At 50.9% G+C, this 21,222-nt stretch overlaps 1 protein-coding gene across 1 annotated transcript; it reads right to left on the bottom strand.

The window, feature by feature from the left end:
- Nucleotides 1-5,792: 5,792 nt before the first annotated feature.
- INKA1 (inka box actin regulator 1) lies at nt 5,793-9,906 on the bottom strand. The gene is made up of 2 exons (XM_083155855.1): nt 9,543-9,906; nt 5,793-6,735 (listed from the first exon to the last, which is right to left on the bottom strand). The coding sequence occupies exon 2, from the start codon at nt 6,730-6,732 to the stop codon at nt 5,857-5,859; it is 876 nt and encodes a 291-aa protein (XP_083011981.1). The 5' UTR covers nt 6,733-6,735; nt 9,543-9,906; the 3' UTR covers nt 5,793-5,856.
- Nucleotides 9,907-21,222: the final 11,316 nt, after the last annotated feature.

Below are 21,222 nucleotides of genomic sequence, written 5' to 3'. Positions count from 1 at the left end.
ACACACTTACCTCTTCTCCGGACAGTGACCTCCTACCTCACACACACTTACCTCTTCTCCTGCCAGTGACCGCCTACCCTACACACACTTACCTCTTCTCCTGCCAATGACCAGCTACCCTACACACTCACACTTGCCTCTTCTCCTGCCGTTGACCTCCTACCCTACACACACACACACTTACCTCTTCTCCTGCCAGTGACCACCTACCCTACACACACACTTACCTCTTCTCCTGCCAGTGACCTCCTACCCTACACACACACTTACCTCTTCTCCTGCTAGTGACCTCCTACCCTACACACATTTACCTCTTCTCCGGCCAGTGACCTCCTACCACACACACACACTTACCTCTTCTCCTGCCAGTGACCACCTACCCTACACACACACTTACCTCTTCTCCTGCCAGTGACCACCTACCCTACATACACACTTACCTCTTCTCCTGCCAGTGACCACCTACCCTACACACACACTTACCTCTCCTCCTGCCAGTGAGCTCCTACCCTACACACACACTTACCTCTTCTCCTGCCAGTGACCACCTACCCTACACACACACTTACCTCTTCTCCTGCCAGTGACCACCTACCCTACACACACACTTACCTCTTCTCCTGCCAGTGACCTCTTACCCTACACACACAATTACCTCTTCTCCTGCCAGTGACCTCCTACCCTACACACACACTTACCTCTTCTCCTGCTAGTGACCGCCTACCCTACACATACTTACCTCTTCTCCGGCCAGTGACCTCCTACCCTACACACACACTTACCTCTTCTCCTGCTAGTGACCTCCTACCCTACACACATTTACCTCTTCTCCGGCCAGTGACCTCCTACCACACACACACACTTACCTCTTCTCCTGCCAGTGACCACCTACCCTACACACACACTTACCTCTTCTCCTGCCAGTGACCACCTACCCTACATACACACTTACCTCTTCTCCTGCCAGTGACCACCTACCCTACACACACACTTACCTCTCCTCCTGCCAGTGAGCTCCTACCCTACACACACACTTACCTCTTCTCCTGCCAGTGACCACCTACCCTACACACACACTTACCTCTTCTCCTGCCAGTGACCACCTACCCTACACACACACTTACCTCTTCTCCTGCCAGTGACCTCTTACCCTACACACACAATTACCTCTTCTCCTGCCAGTGACCTCCTACCCTACACACACACTTACCTCTTCTCCTGCTAGTGACCGCCTACCCTACACATACTTACCTCTTCTCCGGCCAGTGACCTCCTACCCTACACACACACTTACCTCTTCTCCTGCTAGTGACCTCCTACCCTACACACACTTACCTCTTCTCCAGCCAGTGACCTCCTACCTCACACACACACACACACACACACACACACACACTTACCTCTTCTCCTGCCAGTGACCACCTACCCTACACACACACACTTACCTCTTCTCCTGCCAGTGACCACCTACCCTACACACACACTTACCTCTTCTCCTGCCAGTGACCACCTACCCTACACACACACTTACCTCTCCTCCTGCCAGTGACCTCCTACTCTACACATACACTTACCTCTTATCCTGCCAGTGACCACCTACCCTACACCACTCTTACCTCTTCTCCTGCCAGTGACCACCTACCCTACACACACACCTACCTCTTCTCCGGCCAGTGACCTCCTACCTCACACACACTTACCTCTTCTCCTGCCAGTGACCACCTACCCTACACACACACTTACCTCTTCTCCTGCCAGTGACCACCTACCTCACACACACTGAACCTCTTCTCCTGCCAGTGACCGCCTACCCTACACACACTTACCTCTTCTCCTGCCAATGACCACCTACCCTACACACACACTTGCCTCTTCTCCTGCCGTTGACCTCCTACCCTACACACACACACTTACCTCTTCTCCTGCCAGTGACCACCTACCCTACACACACACTTACCTCTTCTCCTGCCAGTGACCTCCTACCCTACACACACACTTACCTCTTCTCCTGCTAGTGACCTCCTACCCTACACACACTTACCTCTTATCTGGCCAGTGACCTACTACCTCACACACACACACACACACACACACACTTACCTCTTCTCCTGCCAGTGACCACCTACCCTACACACACACTTACCTCTTCTCCTGCCAGTGACCACGTACCCTACACACACACTTACCTCTCCTCCTGCCAGTGACCTCCTACCCTACACACACACACACTTACCTCTTCTGCCAGTGACCACCTACCCTACACACACACACACACACTTACCTCTTCTCCTGCCAGTGACCACCTACCCTACACACACACTTACCTCTCCTCCTGCCAGTGACCTCCTACCCTACACACACTCTTACCTCTTCTCCTGCCAGTGACCACCTACCCTACACACACACTTACCTCTTCTTCTGCCAGTGACCTCTTACCCTACACACACACAATTACCTCTTCTCCTGCCAGTGACCTCTTACCCTACACACACACAATTACCTCTTCTCCTGCCAGTGACCTCCTACCCTACACACATACTTACCTCTTCTCCTGCTAGTGACCTCCTACCCTACACACACACTTACCTCTTCTCCTGCTAGTGACCTCCTACCCTACACATACTTACCTCTTCTCCGGCCAGTTACCTCCTACCCTACACACACACTTACCTCTTCTCCTGCTAGTGACCTCCTACCCTACACACACTTACCTCTTCTCCAGCCAGTGACCTCCTACCACACACACACACACACACTTACCTCTTCTCCTGCCAGTGACCACCTACCCTACACAAACACTTACCTCTTCTCCTGCCAGTGACCACCTACCCTACACACACACTTACCTCTTCTCCTGCCAGTGACCACCTACCCTACACACACACTTACCTCTTCTCCTGCCAGTGACCTCCTACCCCACACACACTTACCTCTTCTCCTGCCAGTGACCTCCTACCCTACACACACACACACTTACCTCTTCTCCTGCCAGTGACCACCTACCCTACACACACACTTACCTCTACTCCTGCCAGTGACCACCTACCCAGGATATTGCAGTAATTAGGGCTTGGTCGGGCAGGTCCACCACAGATGACAATGTGTGGCGCATTGGAGGTTGGATTCTGTGAAATGTAGTAAATGGCGGCTCTGCGATGTTTCTGACTGGCTGCCTTGTTGTCTGTAGAATATAAAGCTGTGCTCATATTGCTTCTTCATATTCTGCCGGCAATGATGACGACAGTTGGTGAATGTTGGGTGTGCTCTGTACAGCGCGGCACAATACAGTGACACTAAGATGGTCATGTCTGCGCATACCCAATTCTGCGCATGTGCAAACCCCGACAGCAAACGGCCATGGCCAGTTACACACTCACCAGGACATTTGCAGTGGGGAGGGACAGGGGCGGATGGCGACGGGGCCGGAGAACCCCTATGGGAATGCCCAGGCTTTAAATGGGTGTCCCCATGATATTGCTGAGGATTCCCATGAATATGCCGATGCCTGCCGGGGACCGGGGGGGAGGGGGGCGTACGTCACAGGATGTCAGCCGCCGCCCCGTCTTCCTCCAGGCGCACGCTTTCACTGACTTCTATTTGCGAAGGCAGGAGAAATCATTCGAGGGTCGGCAACAATGAGGCGCTTGACAAGGTGCGATGTTCTGAATCAGGCCCTAAATAAGGAATAATATCACCTCGGGCGTATTGTAGGCCTCTGGTTTCTGTGACAGATCAGTAATAACGCAGCGCAGGGACACTCAGCACAATATGCTCTGCAGCAGCAGCAGCCTTATCTGTGGGATGTGGAGATTTCCGCTCTTATCTGCCGGCCTGTCTGGGGGTTAATTACCGCTATGCAGCAGCTTATAATGTTCCCTAATGATAGCAGATAGAGTGCAGGCGCAGGCGAGGTGTGAGGCACAGACACTTCAGCCTGTCCTGGCAGCTCTCTCTGAGGTACATTCACTGGGCCCCCACTGCTGGATATGTGCTGGTATACTCCCGTATATGAGGCAGGGGGTACACCTATATATGTACCCACCGCACAGATGTACAACTATATGTGTACCCACCGCACAGATGTACAACTATATGTGTACCCACCGCACAGATGTACAACTATATGTGTACCCACCGCACAGATGTACAACTATATGTGTACCCACCGCACAGATGTACACCTATATATGTACCCACCACACAGATGTACAACTATATGTGTAACCCACCGCACAGATGTACAACTATATGTGTACCCACCGCACAGATGTACACCTATATGTGTACCCACTGCACAGATGTACAACTATATGTGTACCCACTGCACAGATGTACAACTATATATGTACCCACCACTGCACAGATGTACACCTATATGTGTACCCACCGCACAGATGTACACCTATATATGTACCCACCGCACACATGTACACCTATATGTGTACCCACCGCACAGATGTACACCTATATGTGTACCCACCACCGCACAGATGTACACCTTTATATGTATCCCCTGCACAGATGTACACCTATATATTAAACCCCACACAGATGTACACCTATATATGCATGTAATGTGCAGTTGTACCCATGCAGACACACACAAGCTCTACATATATGAACTGTGCAGACACACACATATATACCGTGCAGACACACACACACATACACATATATATGTACCATGCAGACACACACACATTCACATATATGTACCGTGCACACACATACATATGTACCATGCAGATACACACACATATATGTATGTATTGCATGTACACACCATCATACAGGATAGACGGATTGTGCTGGCATATGAGCGCAGTAATGCTGGGTACATCTTGTGCGCCTAATGGCAGCACTAGTGGAACTATAAGTAAAAGCATGCTCTGACAGAGGCACGCCAATGTGCGGAGTATGATCTGTAACATGACAGACGGCACGCCCAGCGCAGGTTCTCCAAGAATAGCTGCATTGTCTGTATGTGTGTGGGTGCATATGTACCCCTGGTGTATACACACAGGCCGTGCCAACCATGTAGTCAGAGCTGCTGGTGCTGATGTATGTATGGCTGTAATAATACCCCTCCCACTCGCTGGCTGTAATGATGTCATTATGGTGTGTCCTCTCCCACTCGCTGGCTGTGATGTCATAATAATCCCAGTGACAAGCGACAGCCTCTGATGTCTGGCAGTATAACGGAGAGCTGCCCGAGGGTTGTCATATTGTGGTTACAGTTCTGTTACCAATAATGATATGTACAATATAAGTGCCCTAATCCCAATCAGATTTGACTCGGTACCCCCCTAATACAGGGCAATGCCTTTATGTGTAGTAAGCCCCCCAAATGGCCAATAGCCCCCTTATATGTGTTATCTCTGTGGTCCATGTTCTTCCTGCAGAGATAAATATCTGTCTTGTATTCCAGCTTCTGTGCTCTATACATGCAGTTATTATCATCATTGTAACAATGGGCTGGGGTCTTCCTGTGTGATTGTGGATTCGGGATCCCCGGTGACTGTTGGGCAGGCCATCTGTGACCCCCGTCAGGTGCTGCATTTACATGACAACAGGGCAGTGCGAGGGGGGTTGTGTATTGACTTGTGCTAAATTGGCTCGTGTAAGAGCTGCGATGTCCCTGCAGCATTTGTCACTCAGAAGACCCCCATTTGGCTGCAGGAGACACCTCCACCCCTGGCTGTACCCCCTCCCCCCCACCCTTGGCTGTAGAAGACCCGACAGGCAGACATAGATTTTATGAAAAACGTTTATTACAAAAAAAAAATTATTATAAAAATACAATAATATAAAAGCTGTATAAATAATAATCGGGAAAATCACGCGTCCGTGCAAGAGTCAGAAGAAGCTGGCGCCATCGCTGCAAATGATTGGCTGGCGACTGCGGCAATGTAAACCGCCGGATGACACCTCGGCAATGTCTGAGAGGGACTGGTGGTAATAAGGGGAGAGCGGCCGGCAGCCCAGCTGGGGACAGGATAAACGCTTTACAGCTTCTTGTTCAGTCCGCCCGCGGGCGCGGGACATGTTACCCAGCCGTTTCTTTACGTTACCGGACAGGCTTACCAGGAAGCCATGGGGCTTGTGTAGCCGGCGCGTCCGCTGGTCGTCTTCCTCTCCGTTCTCTGGCAGGTCCATCCACTGCTTCACCAGATCCGCAAAGCTGTTGTCTCCCAGTACCAGGGGCTGGCGGCTACGGCTTTGTGACAGCAGGCATCCCGTCCAGTCCTGGGAACCCATCCCCATGCCAATGCCCCCCCACTGTTCCAAGCAAACATCCGAGGTGGATTTGGGTCTTATTCTCCCTTGCCTGGCATGAAGTAACCCGCCAGAGGATAGGCGCGAAGAAGCCTGTGCGTTATGTCTGCGTAATACAGGCGGAGGGACGCTCTGCTCTTCATCTTCCACCTCATCCTCCTCCTCCTCTCCCCGCAGAGAGCTCCCGGACACCTCAGAATACCCCGAGTCCCATTCCAGGCCGCGCTGCCCGCAGCTGGCCGGAGACACATCGCTGGGCAGATCCATGCAGCAGGCAGAGTCCGCCTCTGATAGATCGGAAGTACGGTGGAAATTGCGGATGTCGCGCCTCAGGGGTCGGCGGATGGGGGGTGCAGGGGGTTCCCCGGTGGCAGGGGGCGGAGAGGAGCGCTTGAGATCCTGCAGGACGCGTAACACACACTCCATTGGCGTAGACGGAGAAGCGGGCGTCTTCATTCACTGCAGGAGAGACAAAGAATAGGAGATAAGAAAATGGCTACAAACCTCTCTAGTTACCCCATTAGTCAGCACCCCCTCTATGGGAGACAGCGTACATCAGCTCTTGGCTCACCCTCCTACACACGCGGGCGAGCTGAGACACGATGTGACTGGGCTGGTTCTGGCAGTGGGTGAGTGGGACTCGCAGCAAATCCCTGGCACACGCCTGATAGTAACGGGGAGGGGGAACTACATGCAGAATACATGGCCTGGGGCATAGAAAGGAGAATAATGCAGACCCAACCCCCCTCCCCGCAGGGAACAAGCAGAGACACGAGCCTACACATAGCGTTCAGCCTCAGGGTATGCGGACAGGCAATCCCGGGCCCACACCTATGGCAGCCATGGAATTAACCTCCTCACTGCCACAAGCTCCTGTTTGCTTTGGCTGCCTGAGCCCCATCTGCTGAACATCTGTGCGTCCCAGGCTTTGTTCTCTGGCAAATGGTAATATAGTCTGCAGACTGATGCTTATGGGCTCCCCGCCGTGGCTCTCTCCTACAGGCATGCAGATGCAGGGTAGCACAGTGGTCAGCATTGCTGCCTCACAGATCTGTGTGTGCGCAATATGAAGTCTAAAGCCAGGGAGGGGGTTATATAAGGGTGTTAGAGAATTTAGAGTGTAAGCTCCTCTGGCAAAGGCTCATATATGACAGAGGGAATGTCTGCCACGCACCCCACCAATCATCCTGCCCCAACCACATGTATCACCTGATGCAATCCCGCTCCTGGCCCGGGAGCATTTCCCGCGTTACTCACATGCCCGTCACCTTGTCTTCCTGCCCCTGTCATCTGTGCCATGACTAACCCTGTGCCAGCAATATGCAAGCTCTGACAGGAAGGCGGCCCAAGTGCATACAATAGATGGCAAGCTCTTGGGGTGCTAATGTGCTTTCTTATTAGGGTCACTTTGAGGCATGTTTTTGATTTGGCTGGACTGATCCCTAACCTCTGCCCCACTCAGACCTCCACCCTACTCACAGACCGCGGCCCCACTCACAGACCTTGGCCCCACTCACAGACCTCAACCCCACTCACAGACCGCGACCCCACTCACAGACCTCTACCCTACTCACAGACCGCAACCCCACTCACAGACCGCGACCCCACTCACAGACCTCTACCCTACTCACAGACCGCAACCCCACTCACAGACCACCATCCTACTCACATACTGCGATCCCACTCACAGACTGCGATCCCACTCACAGACTACATCCTACTCACAGACCACCATCCTACTCACAGACTGCGATCCCACTCACAGACTGCATCCTACTCACAGACTGTGGCCCCACTCACAGACCTCCACCCCACTCACAGCCTGCAACTCCTAATTGTTTGCTCAGCACACATAGTGGGGGTGGATGGCGCAGTTGGAGGGTTTGTAGTGTAACATTGAGTATGGATAAGAGGTGTATGGGGAAGGCTGTACGGACACTCACACAGCCACTGATAATGTACTCGCTGGGTACAGCCTGTATGGGACATTCCTCTATGCTGGTTGCTAACACTGTGCCCCTCTGTGGTGTCCATAGGAGGAGAGGGAGCATTATTAGGCTGCAGGGTGGACATGACCATTATAAAGAAGATTTCCAGAATCTACGTGCAAATCCCTGCACAGGAACATTCCCAGAGATTACACCCAGGAGTGATAGGACAGGCAGGGACACGTTCTCCCCTCATCCACCCTCCACACCTCACTGGCTGCATGCTCAGTCTCAGTATCTGCAGCAATGTGGCAGAGGCCCAGTACAGAGCAATGTCCCCCCCCCCCCCCCCTCCATAGGCAGCACACATGGGGCTGTTACATATACTCAGTCTCAGTATCTGCAGCAACGTGACAGAGGCCCAGTACAGAGCAATGTCCACCCCATAGGCGGCACACATGGGGGCAGTTACATATACTCAGTCTCAGTATCTGCAGCAACATGACAGAGGCCCAGTACAGAGCAATGTCCACCCCATAGGCGGCACACATGGGGGCAGTTACATATACTCAGTCTCAGTATCTACAGCAACATGACAGAGGCCCAGTACAGAGCAATGTCGCCCGTCCACCCCCATAGGCAGCACACATGGGGCAGTTAAATACATGTGACACTTAGTCTCAATATATACAGCAATGTTGCCCATAGGCAGCACAGATACCTACAATACTCAGTATCAGTGTATGTGACACAGTGCACAGTACACAGCAATGTTTCCTCCCATAGGCAGCAGTGACAGATACTCCTGTTCTCTGTATAAGCTTCTCCCCCTAACAGAATACATACAGGATGTATACGAGATACATACATACAGGCTACATCCAGGATACATCCTAGATACTTACAGGATACATTCAAGAATTTCAAGATACATAAAGGGTACATGCAGGATACATACAGGATACATACATGAAACACACAGGATGCATACAAGATACATACAGGCTACATCCAAGACAACATACATCCAGGATACATTCAAGATACATAAAGGATACATACAGGATACACATGGGATACATAAATTAAACACACAGGATGCATACAAGATACATGCAGGATACATTCAAAATGCATAGAGGATACATTCAAGATACATACTGTACATGATACACATGGGATACATACATGAAACACACAGGATGCATACAAGATACATGCAGGACACATAAAAGATACATACAATATTCATAAAAGATACATACAAGTAGCACACAGGATGCATACATGATACATAAAAGATACATACAGCCCACATGCAGCTATATAGTAACTTACCAGCTGGAGAGTGGGAGAACTCTGCATAGCCCAGATATCCGGAGTGCCAGCCCGGGGTGAGGGCACTGTGCAGGGCAGGAGGATCAGTGTCAGCCCGGGGTGAGAGCTCTGTGCAGGGCAGGAAGATCAGTGCCAGCCCGGGTGCTCTGTGCAGGGCAGGATGATCAGTGCTAGCCCGGGTTAGGGGCTCTGTGATGTGCAGGAGGATCAGTGGCAGTACGGGGCAGGGCTCCGTGCTGGGCAGTTGTAGTGGCAGTCCGTGGTAAGGGATCTGTGCTTGGCAGGAGGATCAGTGCCAGCCCGGGGTAAGGAAATGAATCTGCTGCTCTTGACTCCGATCTTCAATTCTCCTTCTTAAGACCAAGCCGGCCCCTCCCCTCTCCCATCCTGTCCCAACAGCAGCCAATCACTGACTCCGCCTCGCACCCCTCAGATTTGGGGATAATTTGAAGAAACCTGATCTAGGGGATGGGATGGAGGGGGGTGTAATTACATTACTGTTTATAGCAGCTGGAAATAATATAAGTGATGGGAAGGGGGGAATACTCTGCCTGTATCCCAGATGTGACTGCTGGGATACAGGCAGAGAGGGGACTGTTACCCTGCTGTGACTGCTGCTGGGATACAGGGAGAGAACATACTATTACTAAGATGTGACTGCTAGGAAACAGTCAGAGAGGGGACTGTTACCCTGCTGTGACTGCTGCTAGGATACAGGGATAGAGGAGACTGTTACCCAGATGTGACTGCTGGGAAACAGTCAGAGAGGGGACTGTTACCCTGATGTGACTGCTGGGATACAGGCAGAGAAGGGACTGTTACCCTGATGTGACTGCTGCTGGGATACAGGGAGAGAGGGGACTGTTACCCTGATGTGACTTCTGGGAAACAGGCAGAGAGGGGACTGTTGCCCTGATGTGACTGCTGCTGGGATACAGGGAGAGAGGGGACTGCTACCCTGATGTGACTGATGCTGGGATACAGGGAGAGAGGGGACTGTTACCCTGATGTGACTGATGCTGGGATACAGGGAGATAGGGGACTGTTACCCTGTTGTGACTGCTTGGATACAGGCATAGAGGGGACTGTTACCCTGCTATGAATGATGCTGGGATACAGGTAGAGAGGGGACTGTTACCCTGATGTGACTGCAACTGGGATACAGGGAGAGAGGGGACTGTTACCCTGATGTGACTGCTGGGAAACAGGCATAGAGGGGACTGTTACCCTGATGTGACTGCTGTTGGGAAACAGGCAGAGAGGGGGCTGTTACCCTGATGTGACTGCTGGGATACCGGCAGGGAGGGGACTGTTACCCTGCTGTGACTGATGCTGGGATACAGGGAGAGAGGGGACAGTTACCCTGATGTGACTGCTGCTGGGATACAGGTAGAGAGGGGACTGCTACCCTGATGTGACTGCTGGGATACAGGCAGAGAGGGGACTGTTACCCTGATGTGACTGCTACTGGGATACAGGGAGAGAGGGGACTGTTACCCTGATGTGACTGCTGGGAAACAGGCATAGAGGGGACTGTTACCCTCATGTGACTGCTGGGATACAGGGAGAGAGGGGACTGTTACCCTCATGTGTCTGCTGCTGTGTAGACGCATAGCAGAAGAGATTTATGACAGTCAGACATAGGCAGAGGAGATCCATGTGAGGCAGAAATAGGGCAGAAGAGAACCAAAAGGGGCAAAAAACATAGGGCAAAATAATAATAATAATAATTTTATTTATATAGTGCTCTTTCTCCAATAGGACTCAAGGAGCTTAACAGATAGAATAAATGAAGTACATAAAAGCTTTTCATAAACAATACTTAAGGGACTGAAGGAAACTCTTGAGTAAATAGGAAAGTCTTGAGTCTGTTTTTGAAGCATTCTAGAGTGGGGGACTCTCGAACTGTGCATACACAGCAGTTAATGATGGACATGATTGTGTCCATTCACACGGGACGGCCATGGGGGTGTCCATTTCCACCATTCTAAACTTCTGTGTGCGGCACAGCTTCTTGGCCGTGCGGGGTTTCACCACCCGGCAGGAGCCTGAGCGTGTGAAAGGGGTCTTAGGGTTGTTATTGGGTTTTCAGTGCCTGGAGAAAAGGACCAGTACAGCTACGTGTCATCTGCATAGCAGTGGTAGACAAAGCCATGGCACCTAATTATTTCACCCAGTGGCAGCATGTACACTTCAAAAAGCATGGGGGATAATATAGAACCTTGTGGGACACCGCACGGCAATGGCACGGATGAAGATGAGTATACTCCAGATGAAACTCTCTGTGACTTGCCAGTGAGAAATGATTTGAAACCAGCTTAGTACTGTGCCATCCAGTCCACATAAATTTTCCAGGTGCTCAATCAGAAGCCCATGGTCCACAGTATCAAATGCTGCAGAGAGATCCAGAAGGATTAAGATTGAACAGTCACCTCTGTCTCTTGCCATCACAAGATCGTTTAGCACATATACCAGGGCTGTTTCAGTGCTATGTCTTCTCCTGAATCCTGATTGGAATGGATCATACATATCATGAGATATCAGGCAGGTTTCTAGTTGATTTGCAACCACTTTTTCATTGACTTTTCCTAGAAAAGGAAGGCTTGATACCGGTCTGTAGTTGGTCATGCAGTCTGGATCTAAATTAGTTTTTTGAAGAAGAGGTCTAACAATCTCTTCCTTTAGAGGTTGAGGAAAAATCCCTGTCTGCAATGAGCACTGAACAATTTTTGCACAGACGGGGCCAAATATATCCATGCACCCTATTAGGAGCTTGGTTGGGGCAGGGTCCACATCACGGGTAGTGGGACGCAAAATCTGGACAATTTCAACAATGTCCTTTACATCCATTGGGTCAAAGCTGGTCCATGAGGATAGGTGGCTTACATTGTCAGGCTTGATAGTTTGGCACTCTCTGACGGAACTGTGGACCCAAGAGGGGCTGATACAGGGCAGAATAGACCCAAGATGGGCTGATACAGGGCAGAATAGACCCGAGAGGAGCAGACACAGGGCAGAAGAGACCCAAGAGGGGCAGACACAGGGCAGAAGAGACCCAAGAGGGGCAGACACAGGGCAGAAGAGACCAGAGAGGGGCAGACACAGGGCAGAAGAGACCTGAGAGGGGCAGACACAGGGCAGAAGAGACCCAAGATGGGCTGATACAGGGCAGAATAGACCCGAGAGGAGCAGACACAGGGCAGAATAGACCCGAGAGGAGCAGACACAGGGCAGAATAGACCCGAGATGGGCTGATACAGGGCAGAATAGACCCGAGAGGAGCAGACACAGGGCAGAATAGACCCAAGAGGGGCAGACACAGGGCAGAAGAGACCAGAGAGGGGCAGACACAGGGCAGAAGAGACCTGAGAGGGGCGGACACAGGGCAGAAGAGACCTGAGAGGGGCGGACACAGGACAGAAGAGACCCGAGTGGGGCAGACACAGGGCAGAAGAGACCCGAGTGGGGCAGACACAGGGCAGAAGAGACCAGAGAGGGGCAGACACAGGGCAGAAGAGACCAGAGAGGGGCAGACACAGGGCAGAGAGGGGCAGACATAGGGCAGAAGAGACCAGAGAGGTACAGACATAGGGCAGAAGAGACCAGAGAGGGGCAGTATAAACCCAGGAGGGGCTGACAGTGCAGAAGAGACCTAAGAGGGGCAGACATAGGACAGAAGAGACCCATGGGGAGCAGACATGAGGGACACAACACACATCCATAGGCCCAGAGGTGCTGGCTGACTGTAGCACAAATGAGGCAAGCATTACAGATCTCCCTGGGGCATTTGTTACTTTAATGGGATGGTCCCATTCATATGATAATACTCCTGCATCTACGGTAAATGTGGCCCCAGGCTGAGTGTATCTGAGGAGATTAACATCCTAATGGCCGCTGTAATTAGTGTACACATCACACAGACACATGGGCACTCGCTCTCCTAAACTGATATACGCTGTTGTTCTAGATATGGAAATTGACCATTCATGTTATTCTCTGTGTCAGAGAAGAATATAGGGGTTTATTCTAGTTCATTATTTTTGACAAAATCCTTCTTAGATGGACAAAACCATGTGCACTGCAGGGGGGCAGATGTAACATGTGCAGATAAAATTAGATTTGGGTGAGTTATTTTGTTTCTGTGCAGGGAAAATACTGACTGCTTTATTTTACACTGCAATATAGATCTCACTTTGAAGAAAAACCCCACCCAAATCTAATTATCTCTGCACAAGTTACATCTGCCCCACCCGCAGTGCACATGGTTTTGTCCATCTAAGAAGGATTTTGTCAGAAAGAATGAACTAGAATAACCCCCATAGAGTGAAGGGCCCTGCACTGACACATTGGATCGCCTGTTGCACTGACACATCGGATCGCTTGTTGCACTGACACCACGGATCGCTTGTTGCACTGACACATCGGATCGCTTGTTGCACTGACACCACGGATCGCTTGTTGTACTAAACATCGTATCGCTGGTTGTACTGACACATTGGATTGCTTGTTGTACTGACACATCGGATCGCTTGTTGTGCTGACACATCGGATCGCTTGTTGTGCTGACACATCGGATCGCTTGTTGTGCTGACACATCGGATCGCTTGTTGTGCTGACACATCGGATCGCTTGTTGTACTGACACATCGGATCGCTTGTTGTACTGACGCATCGGATCGCTGGTTGCACTGACGCATCGGATCGCTGGTTGTACTGACGCATCGGATCGCTGGTTGTACTGACGCATCGGATCGCTTGTACTGACACATTGGATTGCTTGTTGTACTGACACATTGGATTGCTTGTTGTACTGACACGTCGGATCGCTTGTTGTACTGACACGTCGGATCGCTTGTTGTACTGACACATCGGATCGCTTGTTGCACTGACACATCGGATCGCTTGTTGCACTGACACATCGGATCGCTTGTTGCACTGACACATAGGATCGCTTGTTGCACTGACACATCGGATCGCTTGTTGCACTGACACATCGCATCGCTTGTTGCACTGACACATCGCATCGCTTGTTGCACTGACACATCGCATCGCTTGTTGCACTGACATGCGCCTCTGTATGGGGGTGCGGCGTAACCAGAAGTTTCCAGGCCCCATTACCATCCAAGTGAGGCTGATTTACACATTGGCCAGGGGTGGCGGGAGGTCCCATCTGCGCTCATTACACTGCATACTACACACGTGTGCCACGTGTTCCGGGCTACAGAGAGCTGACTGTAGTCACAAGACAGAGCACAATGATTAGTGAGCGTTACAGGGCTGCTATGTATACTGCTGAGTGCTATATGTTGGGTAACGGCCTACAGAAGGCCATGTCTGTTATGTGCAGCCGTCTGCATCACCCGAGGCTCATAAAATGCAAAAAATCCTATTGAAAATCTTGTTGCAGCCTCCAAGCAGACTTGAGCGTGACGAAGGCACATTCCGCCATATTCCAGCCCTGTACGCCTTCCCTCGCACGCACAGGACACTCAATCGAATCTCTCTGCACGTTACATCTGCCCCCCTGCAGCACAGCATGGTGTTACCAAGTTGTTTATTTTGCTGTTTTTGCCTTGCTAACAAATCTGATCAGGCCCAATGTCTGGATTTTCTTGTTTTTCCGCTACGGGAAAATAAAGCGCTAGATGCGTTTTACCTGCGATTGAGACTTTGGGTCTGATTCAGAAGCGCGGGTAAATCACGGTTTCAGTGCTGTCAGGGGGAGCAGTCAGGACACAGGCGTGTCCTGGCTGCTCGGGGGGAGGAGCCGCGACTGCGTGACATCACACACATGGTTCAACTCAATGAAGGTCGACACACATTGCGTCAACCACTGAAGGTCGACATTCCTTAGATCGACACCTGAAATAGGTGGACATGGCTAAGGTCGACAGAGCTGGATCAACACAGGCATTAGGCAGACATTTAAAAGGTCAACATGAGATTTTCAATTCTTTTGACCTGAATGTCGGCAAAGTTGACATGGACACCGTCTACGCGTTCCATATCCGCTCGCCATTCTTCGGGCACGATGCTGCGCTACGCCCGGCGCACTATTATATTCTCCCACCACATTGTAGGGAATGGTAGCAAATTAAATACCGCCTGTTGGCACATGACCTTTTGTCTGTCGACTTTCCCATTGTCGACCGAATGATTGTGTCGTCCTTCATTGGGTCAACCTAGTGACCGTATCCTGCACACATGGCCTGCGTCTGTCCAGGTTCTGCCCCGCGATGTGCCCCTGGGGCAGGCAGGGTGGCCTTGCTCTATGCTGGGCGGCCCTCACGCCACCTAGCGCCAGGAGAATTCCCGACATTGGCCCATGTCATAAAAACCGTCTTCCCTGCCCGCGCTACTATCCGTATTCTATGTCACAATCACCAGTCATTCATTACCGGCAGACAGCGTCACACTGCTTGTCCACTTGGGACACCGGGAACGTGGCCACAGACGGTTCCATTACCACAGGCAACCAGTAACGGGCAGTATTGGGGCTCATTCTACCAGGTCAGTCAGCGTTTCCTGAGTGCTGTCCTGGTCCTCAGTCCATTCTCCTACACTACAGGAGCGGCATCCCCTATATAGGCGGAGTTATGTGCAACAACGTTCCATCCCTTTAGCGCTTCTACGTTGTTAGGGGTTTTCAGTGTTACTATTGCTATTCTCCATTGGTTGAGTGTTTTGCTCTATCTTTTTTTTTTTTTTGGGGGGGGGGGGGGGGGTGTCATTTATTAATGGGGGTATAGAGGCTACTGCAGCAGGAAGACAGCTTTGGCGTAAGTACAAAGATCCTCCTATTCCTCCTCACAGCTATTTACTCAGATCTATAACCGCTTACTCCATCCCTGTGACCTCAGGCTTGTTTGTATACTACTGTATCAGGGCGCCATCTGCTGACAAAGCAGAGTATGACATAAGATGGGAGAGCGAAACATTGGTGTAGGATCACCTGGCCTCAAAGGGGGTCCTCAGAACCGCAAAGAGGTCACCGAGCAGGAGCACAGGTGTAGTTATTACTCATGTTTGTAATCGGTTCTTAGGGCCTTATTCTAGTTCACTTTTTCTGACAAAATCCTTCTTAGAAGGACAAAACCATATGCACTGCAGGTGGGGCAGATGTTACTTGTGCAGAGAGAATTAGATTTGGGTGGGGTTTTACTTCAAAGTGAGATCTATATTGCAGTGTAAAAATACAGCAGCCAGTATTTACACACACACACACAGAAACAAAGTAACTCACCCAAATCTAATTCTCTCTGCACAAGTAACATCTGCCCCCCCTGCAGTGCACATGGTTTTGTCCATCTAAGAAGGATTTTGTCAGAAAGAGTGAACTAGAATAAGGCCCTTAGTGCTGCGTTCCACTCCTTGGTGTGTGTGGTCATGATGACTGTTTGAAATAAGGTGCTCAAAAACGTTACTATGAAAAGGTGCATAGACAATAACGCTAAACGGTACGTTGTGCAGGTACATAAACACACAGATATTTGACCCTTCCCTATGTCATGTAAAGTATGTTGTGTACTGTTTTTATTGTATGGTCGAAGCTGGAGTTGTATTGTATTGTAGCTGGAGCAGCCATCAGAGTCCCCAATGCAGTTGCCTGAACAGTGGCAGCCATCAGTCACAAAATGTCACAGTGAGTGGTAGTTAACGGAAACAAATTCCTGTGTATTATCCATTGTGTATTGATACACCTGGCAATAAACTGATTCTGAGATTGGTGTTGTGCGATGGGGTTGTGGGTTGGGATTAGGGGTTTGTGTGAAGACGGCCACTATCCAGATACCCTGTGGGTGTGTGTGGTTATTTCATCCAATGGGTGACACGGCTGTCGGCATGCTTGTTGTTACTGGGGGTGGGAGAGAGCGAGTCTCCTACTCGGTGGGGCAGGGATGTGGCAGTCGGAAAGGGATGGCGGTAGTGGCGGGTCTGGGCGCGCCGCGTGTCCGTTCCATGGCTGGGTCTGGCAGCCTGGAAATAAGTGTATAGCCATCTGCATGCAGCCAATCCCTAGCTGTACGCCTGCCTTGTGCGCACTTACACCAGTGTATACTTACTGTATGAGCCCAACCTTATACGGCCATTGCCAAGTACTCCAGGGTGCCGGATGACGGTCCGACAGTGGGGATCCTGACACACAGGGGCTATTCTCCCTTGTGGGGGTCCACGACCCCCATAGAGGGAGAATATAACCTGTAGTGAGCCACCGGGTCCGCACCGTGGCAAGGGCAGCGAAGGGGCTTCTTTGCGATCGCCCCCGTCGGAGCCTCATACCACACCCGTACTCCATGGAAAAACATCACATTACCGGCACCGAACCTACTCTGTATTATAATATGGTGTCAGATTCTAGAATCACTTCCCTCAGACAGTTTCAAGAACATGTTGATATTTTATAGAATCCGTTGATCACAGCAATCATCCCACATGAGGGTGACTGGAAGGCATACGCTGCTCCTTCTACATGTATTTTCTAACATCTCTCCTGATGTACTCTGTGCTGCTGGGAAATCTCCTATTATATAAGTCTCAGTCTGTGGATTCCTGCTGCTTCCATTCCCCTCCTCAAATCATGTCACTGCCCCTGTCACATGCAGCCCTGTCCTCACTGACACATCCCCCATCTCCTGATATACTCTGTGCTGCTGGGGACCCTGCTCCTCCCACTATATAACTCTCAGTCTGTGGCTTCCTGCTGCATCCATTCCCCTCCTCACATCATGTCACTGCCCCTGTCCCATTCAGCCCTGTCTGTCCTCACTGACACATCACTCATCTCCTGATATACTCTGTGCTGCTAGGGACCCTGCTCCTCCCACTATATAACTCTCAGTCTGTGGCTTCCTGCTGCCTCCATTCCCCTCCTCACATCATGTCACTGTCCCTGTCTCATGCAGCCCTGTCCTTACTGACACATCACTCATCTCCTGATATACTCTGTGCTGCTGGGGACCCTGCTCCTCCCACTATATAACTCTCAGTCTGTGGCTTCCTGCTGCCTCCATTCCCCTCCTCACATCATGTCACTGTCCCTGTCACATGCAGCCCTGTCCTCACTGACGCATCACTCATCTCCTGATATACTCTGTGCTGCTGGGGACCTTGCTCCTCCCACTATATAACTCTCAGTCTGTGGCTTCTTGCTGCCTCCATTCCCCTCCTCACATCATGTCACTGCTCCTGTCACATGCAGCCCTGTCCTCAATAACACACCCCTCATCTGATACACTCTGTGCTGCTGGGGACCCTGCTCCTCCCACTATATAACGCTCAGTCTGTGGCTTCCTGCTGCCTCCATTCCCCTCCTCACATAATGTCACTGCCCATTGCATGCTGCCCTGTCCTCACTGACACATCACTCATCTCCTGATATACTCTGTGCTGCTGGGGACCCTGCTCCTCCCACTATATAACGCTCAGTCTGTGGCTTCCTGCTGCCTCCATTCCCCTCCTCACATAATGTCACTGCCCATTGCATGCTGCCCTGTCCTCACTGACACATCACTCATCTCCTGATATACTCTGTGCTGCTGGGGACCCTGCTCCTCCCACTATATAACGCTCAGTCTGTGGCTTCCTGCTGCCTCCATTCCCCTCCTCACATAATGTCACTGCCCATTGCATGCTGCCCTGTCCTCACTGACGCATCACTCATCTCCTGATATACTTTAGCTGGGGAGCGCAAAAATTCTAGTTATGCCACTGTCTGAGCATGAGCAGATGTCAGTCTCCAGGGCAGTGGCTGCTCCCGCTCAGCATTATGGAGACACACTGCCACCTACTGGCCACACTGTGCAGAGCACCCTGACCCCCAACCCACGCGCCAACATCCTCTGCATTACGGAGACATGCTGCTACCTACTGGCCGCACTGTGCAGAGCACCTTGACCCCCAACCCACACTGCCATCCTCTGCATTATGGCTGGCTGCATTGTTCAGAGCAAACTGACCACCAGCCCAAACGCTGGCATCCTCTGCAAGATGGAGACACCCTGCCACCTACTGGCCGCACTGTGCAGAGCACCGTGGCCACCATCCTACGCTCCGGCATCCTCTCTGCATGATGGAGACACTGCCACCTACTTGCCGCACTGTGCAGAGCACACTGACCACCACCCCACACTCTGCATGATGGAGACACCCTGCCACCTACTGGCCGCACTGTGCAGAGCACCCTGACCATCACCCCACACACTGCCATCCTCTGCATGATGGAGACACTACCACCTACTGGCCTCACTGTGTAGAGCATCCCTACGCTCCGGCATCTTCTGCATTATGGAGACACTCTGCCACCTACTGGCCGCACTGTGCAGAGCACCCTGACCCCCAACCCACGCTCTGGCATCCTCTGCATTATGGAGGCACTGTCACCTACTGGCCTCACTGTGCAGAGCATCCCGACCCACCACACTTCAAAATGATCTTGACAATCTAGATGAGTGGGCAAAATAGTGGAAGATGAGGTTCAATGTGGACAAATGCAAGGTCATGCAACTCGGGAGACATAACCAGTGTGCTAGGTATAACCTAAGCGGGGATGAATTGGGTAATTCAGTACTCGAAAAGGATCTAGGAGTCCAAATAGACAACAAACTAGGGTGTAGTGCTCAATGTAATATAGCAACAATAAAGGCCAACAAAATTCTCGCATGTATTAAAAGGGGCATGGAAACGGGAAGCGGTCATCTATTAGAATGAACTTAGGTCTACAGTGATTAGGTCGACCCCACTAGGTCGACTGGCAGGAAGGTCGACCTGACTTAAAGTCGACATGGGCCAAGGTCGACATGACTTAAGGTCGAATTTGCATAAAGGTCGACATGAGGAAGGTCGACTGGTCATAAGGTCGACATGGGTTTTTCACTGTTTTTTGAGCTGACATGTGCCGACAGGCGGTATTTCATGCCCTACCATCCACTAGGGCGTGGTGGGAGAATAAAATAGTGTGCCGAGCGCAGCGAGGCACCGTGCCCGAAGCATTGCGAGCGAAGCGAGCGATGCGAGGGTCCGATTCTCATTGCCAACTGTGTCCATGTCGACTGTGTCGACATTCGGATAAAAAAACAGTGAAAAACCCATGTCGACCTTATGACCAGTCGACCTTACTCATGTCGACCTTTATGCAAATTCGACCTTAAGTCATGTCGACCTTGGCCCATGTCGACTTTAAGTCAGGTCGACCTTCCTGCCAGTCGACCTAGTGGGGTCGACCTAATGACTGTAGACCTAAGTTCATTCTGACAGATTTACCGATTCCCATGGAAACTAGGGACTCAAAAGTAATTATGCCACTGTATAAATCATTGGTTAGACTGCACCTCGAATACGGAGTACAATTCTGGGCCCCACACTATAAAAAGGACATCATAGAATTAGAAAAAATCCAAAGAAGAGCAACAAAGCTTATTAGGATAATTTAAGCTACGAGTAGATGTTAAGCAATTTGGGACTATTTACACTAGAGAAGAGACATTTAAGGGGGGACATGCTCAACATGTATAAATATATTAGGGGCCAATATAAGGAACTGTCAAACACCCCTTTTTCTACTAGAAAGGAATCTAGGACGCGAGGGCATGAGTTTAGATTAGAAGAAAAAAGATTTTGTTCATCTAGAGCAGTGGTTCCCAACCTTTTTTCGCTCCCGTACCCCTTGATTAGGCTTTACATTT

The sequence above is a fragment of the Crinia signifera genome, chromosome 8 (assembly GCF_055691185.1).
Source record: "Crinia signifera chromosome 8, ASM5569118v1, whole genome shotgun sequence".
NCBI classification, from domain to species: domain Eukaryota; kingdom Metazoa; phylum Chordata; class Amphibia; order Anura; family Myobatrachidae; genus Crinia; species Crinia signifera.
The sequence above is the reverse complement of the archived record's forward strand: the minus strand, read 5'-3'. Positions and strand labels throughout refer to the sequence as shown.

Bases quoted from the DNA above. Each gene is read 5' to 3' on its own strand.
- INKA1 (XM_083155855.1), bottom strand. From the start codon at position 6,732: ATGAAGACGCCCGCTTCTCCGTCTACGCCAATGGAGTGTGTGTTACGC.